The 12,547-nt window shown below is 44.8% G+C and overlaps 1 protein-coding gene across 2 annotated transcripts in view; it reads left to right on the forward strand.

Moving 5' to 3' along the window:
- Nucleotides 1-12,118, forward strand: part of zfpm2a (zinc finger protein, FOG family member 2a) — a 113,540-nt gene extending 101,422 nt beyond the window's left edge. For both annotated transcript variants that reach the window (XM_058648140.1, XM_058648141.1), the window contains exons 6-8: nucleotides 8,000-8,206; nucleotides 8,848-9,075; nucleotides 9,398-12,118. In XM_058648140.1, the coding sequence (XP_058504123.1) occupies nucleotides 8,000-8,206; nucleotides 8,848-9,075; nucleotides 9,398-11,946 (2,984 nt within the window). In that variant the 3' untranslated portion in view covers nucleotides 11,947-12,118. The remainder of the gene's footprint in view (nucleotides 1-7,999; nucleotides 8,207-8,847; nucleotides 9,076-9,397) is intronic.
- The last annotated feature ends 429 nt before the right edge of the window (nucleotides 12,119-12,547 follow it).

The following is a 12,547-nucleotide window of genomic DNA, read 5'->3' on the forward strand; positions in this document are numbered from 1 at the left end:
CTGAAGAAATACATTAATTTCCCACCATCTGGTGTACTTATCATGTAGCATGTTTCACTTGCATACAGCTTTTTATAACACTTTCAGACAGCTGTTGGCTTAGACATTTATTGAATGACTTGAAAGATGAATTTTGCTCTTTAAAAGGCAGGATTTTTTTTTTTTCTAATCAGTTGATGGTTGTACCTTCTGGACACGCACAGATTCTCAGTGATGTACTCAGCCTGGAAAATTCCACAATTGTATGACTGTAAATCAGAATTTGGAGAGTTTTTTTTTTTGTACTGTATAACATCACAAATGCTGCTGCTGCTGCTGTATTAGCAGAAAGGTCAGAAGCTTGGTCTTGGGGAAAAAAAAAAAAAAAGGCAGTGGACAAAGTGCCATCCACGCCACCTCCACAGTGACCGACGCCGGCGTGCCACTGCCTGCCTGGCTGTTTCTGTGCCCGCCTGCCCACCGCACGGGTGCTGCATCTCAGTTCCACTCTATTACCCTCACGCAGGCGACTGGCCTTTTCTGTGGGGAAAAGAGCAATTTCCTGTCGCAGTCTGTTTGATCAAGTGCTAAACCCTTGTGATCAATAGAGAGACAGATGTCGGCTCCAGATGGCCGCGTGGTGATACCTGGGGCAGAGCGGGGGCTTGCCAGGACGACAGAATGGCAATGAGCAAGGGCAGCGGCTGTGCTCCCGATGCACCAGCCACTGAGACACAATGTGACAAACGCAATTAGGCCTTTTAGCTGCAGATTATTTATTTCTCGTTCAAACCGACAGAAAATTTAATTAGCACATACTTTAAGCAATATGTAGAATTACAGGGGTGCAGAGACAGAGGGCATGCTGGAATGTTGCACCGGTGACTCCTGTGTGTCACAGTGTGTGTGTGTGTGTGTGTGTGTGTATTCTTTCCGTGAATGACTGTGCCGTGAATACCAAATGAGTACAGCCATAAATTATACACTGAAACACTTTTGCAAATGAGGAAAATGTAGGTTTTAGGACACAAATCAATGAGTATTCATGAGGGAAAACTCAGAACTTCATAAATTACTTCCCTCCTGACCAGATCAATAATGTTGAATTCCAAAATGGATGACAGGTGCATCTCTCTGGCTTTCTGTCCTTGTGGAGAAAGCAAAAAATACTGCCAGCACCAGAAGGCCAAAATAGACCTTTCCAAAGAGGAGAGACAGAGGAGGAGAGAGACTCCCATATTTTAAACGGCAAGCATTTGCATTAGGGTTGGCATCCACCATACACCCCCACAAACACACACACACACTTAAACACACACACAGACTGGCCAACAAGCCCATGTGGTGTAGGGCTTGAGCCATGTTGGAGAAACCACTGAGGCGTGTGACCATGGCGCACCGCTCTCCTAGGAAAACTGAGCTCCCCGTAGTTGGCCCTCCGCCGTTCACCTGCTCCCACCGAGGCATGATGGGTAGGGAGACATGGGCCATGGGGGCACAGCTGGAGGAGAGGGAGGGGTAGGGTCTACCACAGTGCTCAACGCAGTGGTACTGTCATGAAGGGTCTTCTGGCCCCATTAGCAGGACTTGGTCAAAATGGGCCCCCAACCAGCCTGCCGCCGCAGCGGGGGCCGCAGTAAACAAATGTCGACTGGCCACAACCAGGACACGGGCAGAACAACCTCGCAGAGAAGGAGAGGTAATAGAGTGCTCAATGGGACAAACCTGTCCAATAAAGAATAAAGCAGAGCCGAGCAGAGAGGAGCCAGTCACAGATTCCCTTTAATAGTCTACTCCACTTTCCTGTGCACAGGGAGGAGCTGACTCTGTGTGGCAGCTAATGAGGGAAAACAGCTTTGTACTGTTGGAATTTGTAGCTGGTATTGTCTCAGAGTGACGGCACAGAACCTGCGTATGTGTGTGTGTGTGTGTGTGTGTGTGTGTGTGTTACCTGCAGTGTAGGAATTATAATGAGAACACCGGAGTCACACATTTTTTTGGAGGAAACATTGAAAAATAAAAATTAAAGAAATAAAAGCAGCACATTATTTTTATGAATCTTTAAAAGTCAAAATAAATCTGTTGATATTTGCTGTGTTCATTATTTCCCTTGTATTGCAATAGCGTGTACTGTAAACACATTTGAAATTGAAAACCCAAACGCTTAAGCTCCATTGCTGCACTCTAACAGAGCAGAAAATGCTGCTAATTCACATTTCTATTTTTTCCCCGCCCTCAAAAACCATTACAACACTATTAGCAGGCAAACAGCCCCCTGCCAGTATCTAGTAGTTCTCCCTGACAATTCAGAGACTAAGCACAGAAACACTCCTCTAATTTAAAAGTGAAACTTTTCCTTTTTTTTTTACTAATTGTGTAACATTTGCTGAATCACATCACTGCAATGTTTTTTGCTGTTGTTGTTGTTGTTGTTGTTTTTTTTCTCCAAACATATTATACATGTGTGATGAAGGACATCGCTCTGTGTGCTGCTGCTGAATGTTTACTGTAGAGAGAGCAGCATGTATGACGCTCCCCTGGGAGGACTTTTTAATTTGTGGAATCTGACCCATGTGCCATTTCCTCAAGGCCATCGATGAACTCTGGCTACATCGGAACTCGCTATATCTGCAGAAACATTTGACGCTAAAATTAGTGTGGACACTGTAGTGCAAATGGAGACAAATCTGGAAGGGGGGGGGGCCTGGGGCCGGGGCTGGGGCTGGGGTCGTAGTGTCAGACGAGACAAGGCAAGTGTGAGCTGTGCAAACACATATTTACTGACTATTGTTTATTTTTCCATCTAAAATTTGCTCTGCCTGGGACAATTCTGAAATGTTTGACATGAAATACAGGCACGTTTTTAAAAGAAGTGCCGACGCCATTCTAGCTTGCTTGATTGCTGTCATTACAGCGATGTAGCAAAAAAAAAAGGAAACAAAAAGATAATTGAACAATTAAAAAAGAAAGAATTCCTTTTTCCTCTCATTCTGTGAAGCTTAAAACAACATAATCCCCCCCCCTCCCCGGAAGTCAGAAGGAGGTCAGATGAGTGCCTTTTGATCCAAACATATTTCTCATCGGAGTAAGATCTTTAGCACCTACCTGCGAGGATGTACTGGCGTCTATGCTCCTCTGCCATGTCTGAGACGTCTCTGCATCATCACAGCACAAACACATCCACCGGCTGCAGCTTGAGCATGAGAAGAGTGCCTCCTAGTGACCAAGAGGAAACATGGGAGAGAGGAGACAGAGGGAGGCAGAGAGAGCGAAAGAGAGACACGGAGGGAGAGAGTCAATCGTTGTCACAGCCTTGGTGAAATAATAGTAGAGTCAGCTTATTCTAGTTTAGTGTAGCGTCAGTAATAGTAAGCTTGTTTGACCCTGTGAGTGATGTTCGTGCTCGTGTCGAACTCAGCGCTTTCCTTTCTTCTGCTCGCTTGCTCGCTCCGGTCTGGGATTGTGACAGGGGGGCTTGACAGCCATGAGTCATACTAATGTGTTCAACTCTGATGATCCAGAAACCAACTAAATATTTACCCGCATTCATGAGGAAGATCTGTTTAGTGTTTGCTGCAGACGCCGTCTGCTGTCGGGTGAAGATACAGATATTATTCATCCATGATTTGCGATTAATATTTCCACAAGAGGTTGACAGGGAAGTTGTTTTTTTGTTGTGTGTCTCACTGTCATTCACTCCTGCCCGTGAGAACGCTTTGTCAAAAAGCAAATAAATAAAGGAGGGAAGCGGTGGCGAACAACGTGCAGCTACTTGATATTCGTAGGTGTGAGGAGCTTCTTCCCGTTTGACCAGGAGGAGTTGAAGCTGATTGGAAGACAAGAAGAGAAGAGGTCTTTAATTACATCCCTCTCTTGTGGCTTCAGGCACCACTAGCTTGACTTCACAATTAAGACCAGCAGTTAGCACACAGCCAATCGACAGAGACGACAACATTAGGGGCCCAAGGAAGAAAGAAGTTTCCGCGTTAACGTCCCATTTCTCAGAGTGCACCGTGATGCTTTATAATACATAGGCTCCGCGATGCATTCAGATATTGCCAATGGGCCAATGTGAGTTTTCACAGAAGCCCCATTTCAGCCCCTCCCATAATACATGGCTATGGTGCAGTGGGACTGTACTTCAGCGCTGTAATGGCCTCTGCAACGGTAATGTGTTTGGACAGATGGGAGAGGCAAGTGCTGATGTGCTTAACTACGCATTTTACAGCTAAACTATTAAAGAGTTGTGCTGTTTACACACCAACATTTGAATACCTGTCTTCAGGCCAGTTTAATTATCCCAGCCCTTCTGTTATTTCTGCAGCTTTGTTGTCTCTCAGCTTTTGCATGAGGCATGAGAGATTTGTTTGCAGCTTCATTAAGATATGGCGGCGGCGGCGGTAGTGGTTTGCAGGGAGCAGGGGGGGGGGGGAATTATAAATTCCTGTTCAAGTATCTCATACTCTATTCTCCCAGCCTCCCCCATAAATACACAGATACGGTATATACCCATTTTCTTATAAAGTCATTTAAAGCGAGAAAATAAAATAATAATAATAAATTTAAAAATAAAAAAAAAAGCCCTGTGATGCCTGCCCTTTGAAATCTCTTGGGGCTTTAGGCAAAAGGGGAGGCAACACACGCCCGAGTCACCGCAATTCATCCTGAGACCTTTGATTAGTTTATAACTTCTTATACTGTGTGTGTGTGTGGGTTGTGTTTGCATTTTAATTTTATTTCATGAATTCCTTCATATGTTCATCTTCAACTGCATGTTCAAATAAACCATTAATCAAAAGGAAGAGAGGGAAGAGGGCATTTAGCCAACAGAGCCATAGTCTCAGGGCCTCAATGAGCTGGAGGATATGGTATTGAGAGACTGTAGGAAGCAGTGGTTTTTAATTATCTGGACTACGTACAGGATGCCATTTTTGATTGTTTTAATGAGGCAGCTGGCCTATTGTCTCCCCTTAATTCCTCTATTGTTTTTAGAATATGTCATAGTTCTTTATTCTTTTATCAGGTGCTCTGCAGGAGGATTTAGACAATAGCCTTCATTCCAACTGCATTGGCCACTGCACAAAGGCAGCTCACTGCAGACAGTTAGGAGGCAAACAAGTGCAAATCACAAGCTCCACTTTTCCCTGCCATTTCCCCAGTTTCTCCACTTTCACTTTTGGTCTTTTGCTCTTGCTCATGACCTCCTGAATCATCACCACCACCGCCCTTTGCCTCGTTTGTGCAGATCATGCCTTTCTCTTAGACAAATCACCTGTTTCTCCGTGACTTAATTCACCTGCCGTCGAAAGGGAAACAGCCATGACAAATATTTTTGAAAAGATCTCCTTGATGGAACATTGTTTTTGTCTGTAGTCCACCTGATGTCATCGTGCTTTGCTTTTACGTTTTAATGAGCATGAAAATGATACGACACACTATTTTGTACGCACGCCTCAGTGCACAGATGTACTGTAGGTAAACATATGTGCGTTTGCTTCGGGTTTTATGCAAATGTTACATTTGCAGTGTTTATCACACTTGTTTATGTCCATTGTTGATTCTCTATTGACTTTTAAAATGTGAACTACTGATCAGAACTCTAAGTTGAAGCAGGAACATGTTACAGATCAGAGTGTTTTGTTTTTTTTGAATACAGATGACAATTTAAGTGTAGTTTAAACCCTAATCCTGCAGCCGGAGCACATGCTACCCTGTCTTGGTTGAGTGACTGTAACACGGAGAGTGCTGCCTCAGTGTTTTGTGTGGCTCAGTAAAACTGGGACATGCAGTCCTTAAACTCACTTCCAGCATTCTCACACACACCAGATGGATCTGTAGCATTCTTGGCCGACGGGCTGCAATCGGAATTCATATTCTGCTGTCAGAAAACCGCAGTAAAACATTTCCATCAGACTCCACACAATCTACTTCATTTCAACTGCAGACACATCTTTGATTTTGGATTGATCCAAAAAAACACCGATTGTTATCCGCGCGTCAGAGCATACTTCTTAATTCTCTTTGTAAGTCAAGTGCATCTGAACTGAGGGATTCATACAGGGGGAGAGAAAAACTTTTGTGGCAATGGCAGCGATACATTCCCTGCCATTGTCAGTGGCAGCTTGTATCTACCTTGATGGTAACTTGGGCAGACAGTGGAGGGGAGTTTTGTTATTTTAATTAGGAGATAAAAATTCAAAGGGCCTCTCCAGGCAGTGTGTGGTATGACAGAATCAAAACGATGAAGTGGAGCGGTCTGAAGTGTGCGTCTCGTCACAGCAGATTGGCCGACAGATAGGAGCTGCTCTTTAAAGTGGTGCTAACATGCACACTTTCGAGCAGGCGCATGTACACACACACACACAGGCAAAGATATATATATATATATATATATAAATTCATGGGAAGCAAGTGTGCACACAAGTGAGACTTTGAAAGATAGTATATTCTAATGCCATTTTTCTCCTTCGACACATTTGTACTGGTCTAATTTTAAGTGTGTCACTAACAGATAGGAAGGGACAGAAAGGTTTTAATCAAACACGTGATGTGAAATCTGAACTATTCAGTTTTAAATTGAAATAATTGGGCATCTCATTCTTTAGTGATTTATATTAGTGTAAAGACAAGGTGTGCACTCTATTTCCAATAAAGGAGCTGTTTTCATACAGAGCCCCACTTGAGCATCTTCACTGTGTCTACAGGGCCGTTTTAAAATAGGTGATTCATGGGTTTTGTGTAAACATGAATAATCGGTGTTCCACATGTGAAGGAGACGGGCTTTCTAGCTTCGCCTCGCAGTTTCCTCACCTCTGCTGAGGACTCTCTTTATTCCGCATCAGCCAGAGCTCAAATCACATGTCCCTCTCAGCCTGACACTCTGTCGGTATGTTTGCACATCTTTGAAAGCTAACAGTGTGCTTTAATTAATTGTCCAGCTTTCCTCAGAAACAATGTCCTAATTCTGCCATTTAGCGGGAGTGTATCATAGTTTGTTGTTATCTCCCCAGCCAGATTTCTGTAAATAGTCATATTAAAAACTTTAATCTCTTCAATGGAAAATGAAGTGCAGCTGAAAAGCCCGTCATGTGCCGAGATAAATATTATCTAAGCTAAAACCTTCACTCTCTCCCTCCACCCCCTTCCTTCCTTCCTCCTGCCACCCACCCTCCTCCTCTGACTTAATGAATATGTTCAGAAGATTTCAGAGGAACGCTTAATCCCAAAACACAACAATCTAATAATATGGAGGACCTGTCTCTGTGTTGTCGCTGACAACAGCACTGTAGGCTACCGCTTACCCCGACCAAGGTTTGACATACTTCTAGATATGACCATCAGTGGCCTAAAAAGACATTTGGTGACAGAAATTACCTTTTAGAGGTTCAACGAAATTACAAAAATGCTTTTCATACATATTATGTATATGTATATATATATATATATGTATATATATATATATACATATATATATGTTAGCTTTATATATTCATCTTTTGAATGAGCCTGACATTTTTGCCTCCAAAATAAGATGAAGGAAACGTCAATGTGAACAGCTTTCTATGCAACTACATAAAGATAAACTATGTGAATCTGTCAAAAACAAGTAACATTCATTTGAAAAATGTGTCCATGCTGTCAAAACCACAATATACATTCTATGTGCCTTCCTTGTATCAGAGTAGCAGGAACAATCTGAAAATTAAGTGAGGAAAATAAGTGCAGTGGGACTGTACTTCTCATCGTTTATTTTCTCACAACTTTAGACAGAAAAAATACTAATAAGCTTTTTTTTTTCATTCGGAGCAATGCAGTATTTTGGAGCCTTACATTTTTTTCACCATGTCCTATCCATTATCTTGTTTTTACTGCATTCTGTTATGCAACACTGCACTGAAAGAGATGTACAAAAAGCTTTCATCATTTTAGACTACACTTACTCGTGTGTGTGTGTGCAGTGTACCTTTCTCCTCTCACTCAGCAACCTTTTAAATGTCTCCTGTATCTCTGTTTTGTCCAGGTGGCCAACTGTGGTGTACCACCACCAAGAACATGATGGAGGGCGAGGAGCTGGTGGCGTTTGCGGTGGACTTTGACTCGCGTCTGCAGCCAGTGAACCACATGTCTCTGAGTGAGGGCATGTACCCAGCCAGGCTGCTGGACAGCATCCAGCTCCTGCCGCAGCAGGCCGCAATGGCCTCCATCCTGCCCACTGCCATCGTCAACAGTGAGTGTCCGTGCAAGCACACACACACACACAAACACAAACACACGGGAGCTGGATCAAGATGTGCCGTTGTTTAGACACGCACAATAACACACACACATGCACTTGCTCTTCCTCCCTCTCTGTCTCACTCGCACCAGTCGACAGCATGCACTCAGTCACCTGCTTAACAAGGAACGTCGTCTCCGCCGGGCTTAGATTAACCCAGATGAGTCTCTGCACCAGAGATAAGAGCCATCGTCCTTCAAGTTTTGGGTTCACATAAACACACCGAGGCTCAAACTAATGTGTTAATTGCAAAATACATGCCTCATGCAAATAGTGTGTTTGTTTACTGAGCGAGGGCTATCTGGGTTCAGCTCAACAGGGAGGCTTCTGTAGGCAGATGGTCCAGTGTTCTTGTTTGCCCTTGAGAAAGGGTACCAACCTTGTGGAGGCAACGCAGCGATATGCAGCCGCTGAAGATTTGGTGGAAAAGCCTTTTAACACAGGCTTTGAGAGTCAGAAATGTAGAAGTATTGAGGAGGAGTGTGTGCATATGCATATGTGCAAACTCTTTATCTCTTTACTTTTGAATATGAAATTAGCATTTGTATCTTATATCATGTCCCCTTTGTTCCTTTCCGTCTCCCCCCCTCCAGAGGACATCTTTCCTTGCAAGGCATGTGGAATCTGGTTTCGGAATGAGAGGAACCTGCAGGCCCACCTGATGTACTATTGCAGTGGGCGACAGAGGGAGCCAGAGACGATAGTGGAGGAGAACGACACTGGACCTCACCAGACATCCAGTACCTGCCCCTTCCCACAGTGCAACAAGAGCTTCTCTGGAGCAAGGGCCCTGGAAATCCACTTGAGCACCGCACACAGTGGTGAGTGACACTATTGTGTATTAAAGAGTTTGTGCAGAGCACAGACTTTTACAACAACATATTTGAATTGTTTTATTTTAGCTTTTTTAAAAGGCAGCGTGAAAAAAATATAAAAATGACAAGTCATTTAATTTCTTTTCAAATATACTCATCCTGCCGTCAGCTATGATAGCTGACAGTTTATCCTCGAGCAAAAAAAACACCACGTGGATGGGAATAAGCTTGGCATAATGCATGAGTGTTTGATGGGTTCCACAGTTAACTCTAAAGGAGAAGTGGGAGGCGAGATTCTGAGTATTTCTCCCTTTTATCTCCTTCACAGGTGTCAAAATGGAAGAGAGCCTCCCTCCTGGCACCAGCTTGAAATGCACAATCTGTAACTACACGGCAGATTCTCTTATTACATTCCAGCATCACATCATGTCTCACCTGTCACAGGCGGCCTTCAGATGCAATCACTGCCATATCAGCTTCCAGAGCCACAGGGAACTCTTACAGCATCAGGACTTACATGGGCACGGCAGCAAACTTCACAGGGAAGGCGACGGCAGTGAGCATTCCCCCAGGGGGGCTGAGGAAAGCCTCCAGCAGCAGCAGCAGCAGGCCCGCACTGAGCTGGCCAACAGGAAGGATGCTCTGTTGGGAAGTCCCAAAGGGGCCCTCAACAAGGAGCCCAACACAGACGGAGAGGCTGACAAGGCTGAGAAGAAGCCCATGTTGTCTGTTCAGAAGGGAGAGGCACACCCAGGCAGTAAAGCCAGTTTCTCTTACACAAGGATCAAGTCTGAGCCCTCCAGCCCCCGACTGGCCTCCTCCCCTGTGCAGCATAACATGCCTACATTTCCCATGGGCCCCTTCTTGTCTCAGTTTGCTTTCTCCCAAGACATTTCAGTAGTCCCGCAGGCTTCTGAGATTCTGGCTAAGATGTCAGAACTAGTTCACCGGAGGCTGCGCCATGGAGGGAACAGCTACCCTCCTGTCATCTACAGTCCTCTTATGCCCAAAGGGGCCACCTGTTTTGAATGCAATATCACTTTCAGCAACCTGGACAACTATTTGGTCCACAAAAAGCACTACTGTAATAGCCGTTGGCAGCATATGGCAAAGTCTCCCGACTTTTCTGCTCTCTCAGATAAGGTTCCTGAGGCAGTGAGCCCCAACAGTGGTCACAGTTCTGTTAGCATGTTGGCCAGCTGCCATCCAACAGAGGCCGACAGCCACCTCGTGCAGTCAGCCTGTCTGAACTCCAGTGTGTTGGACATGATCAATCCTGGAGCTAAAGGCCCTGATAAGGATCTATCCGGACAGGTGAAGGTCTCTACCCCAACTGGGGCTGAGGAGAGGCTGAATGGAAAGCAGATTGAGGGTAAAAGTCCCAGTACAGGCTTGGTGGAAAGTGACAACGATCCAAACAAGACAACATGTGAAGCCTGCAATATCACCTTCAGTCGTCATGAGACCTTCATGGTCCACAAGCAGTACTACTGTGCCACTCGTCACGATCCACCCATGAAACGCATGTCCAACAACAAGGTGCCGTCCATGCAGAGAACTATGAGGACCCGCAAGCGCAGAAAGATGTATGAGATGTGTCTCCCTGACCAGGACCACCAGAGGAACCCTTTGGGTCAGTCGGGTTTTCTTGGAGTTCCACCAATAAATCCGTGTACATCCCAGGAATCTGTGGAGAGCCTGGCAGAACGCATCCACCCCCGCTGTGACATCTTCCCAGGTATGGTACCCAAACATCTGGAGGCTTCACTAACTGTCACTAAACCAGTTCTGGCTCCCAAATGCAATACTGTGGAGCAACAGGAGCTGGACGCTCCCATTGATCTCAGCAAAAAGTGTTCGCCAGTATCTGACAAGACGTGTAGCTCTCCTAAAAGACTGTTGGACTATCATGAGTGTGCAGTGTGCAAGATAAGTTTTAACAAAGTGGAGAACTACCTGGCACACAAACAGAACTTTTGCCCTGCAACAGCCACTGCCACTGCCACCACTGCTGCTGCACAGCAGCAACAACAGCAACAACACAGTGAGACTGGCAGCCTGGAACCAACCATCTATCCAGATGTAAAAAATGGAGGTAATAACAACCCTGATGATGGCTATGATAAGAGCCCCGGCAAATGTGAGAAGAATGGCAACGGGAAGGTTATGGTGCAGAATGGAGGCATGTTCCCCCCTCACCTGGGGCCTGTGCCGGCACTCAAGCCTTTCGCTGAGCCCCAGCTCATCCCATCAAAAGATGAGAACAAGAATATGTTTCTGCCCCACTGCCTTTATCCCGGAGCAATAAAGAAGGTGAAAGGTCCTGAGCAAATATCGCCGTATTTTGGGATAAAGCCGACCGATTATGTGACTGGGGGACCAGTGATGCAGGGAGAGGCCAGCGAACAAGAGCAGAGCACTAATGGGGGATCAGCAGGTGGAGGAGGAGGAGAAACAGGAACAACCAGAGAGCAGTCCCAGCAGCCTGCTGCTAATGGGTGCCCTCACCCTGGCAAGGACCCCCTTCCCCTACTGCCCAAAAACAGGGGAATGGTAATTGTCAATGGGGGGCACAAGCCAGAGGAGCGTTCAGGCACAGCTCAACCACAGCAGGAGAACCAGCCACAGCCAGACAGCCAGCCCCCTAATTCCTCACCTACGTGGGCCACCGACAACCAGGCCGATTCCAATGAGAACATGTCACCTTCTTCCAAGTCCCCAAATGAGGAGGCAGCCCCTACGGCCAATAAAGGCGTTAATGGTTCTGGAAGTGGCAAGTACTGCCGCCTCTGTGATATCCAGTTCAACAACCTGTCAAACTTTATTACCCATAAGAAGTTTTACTGTTCATCACATGCCGCAGAGCATGTAAAATAAGTTAGAAGAATAATACATGTTCTTCTTCTCCTTCCTACACCTTTTCCCCCCAAAACTTTTAACCCTTTTTTCTCCTTTGTTTTGGTACACTGTTGTGTCTGGAATAGTGCATCACGCAGTGCTAAATGCTGCTTGTGGACAATCAAGAGAAGCTTCTTCTTTCATCATTTTAACACTAAAAATGCAAAACCATTGGTTAAAAAGAAAAGAAAAATGAATCAAGAATAATATTGGTGCCACTTTCACATTAATTTATTTTACAATCAGTATTAATAGGAGTAGTGATCTTAATTTAAATTCAAAATGAAATTTATATCAGAGTTGTTTGTAATGTTATTGTATAGTCATTCTTGTGTAGCACACATATTGTTTACACTGTAATGTAGGCTCAATGAAACAATAGACAATACAAAAATGAGATGCATTTTAGACACAAAAATAGCTACTGAGGCACTTGTGTATTCTTATTTGCTGTACCAGTTTCTGTATATCTCCAAAATGTCACTTGCAGATTGCTACTAATGACTTGTTAGCCTTAAAAAGCACCATTTGGGTGTAATGACCAGGCACAACCCTGCATCTTGCATTTTGGCATATACAC

The sequence above is a fragment of the Solea solea genome, chromosome 13 (genome assembly GCF_958295425.1).
Source record: "Solea solea chromosome 13, fSolSol10.1, whole genome shotgun sequence".
NCBI lineage: Eukaryota > Metazoa > Chordata > Actinopteri > Pleuronectiformes > Soleidae > Solea > Solea solea.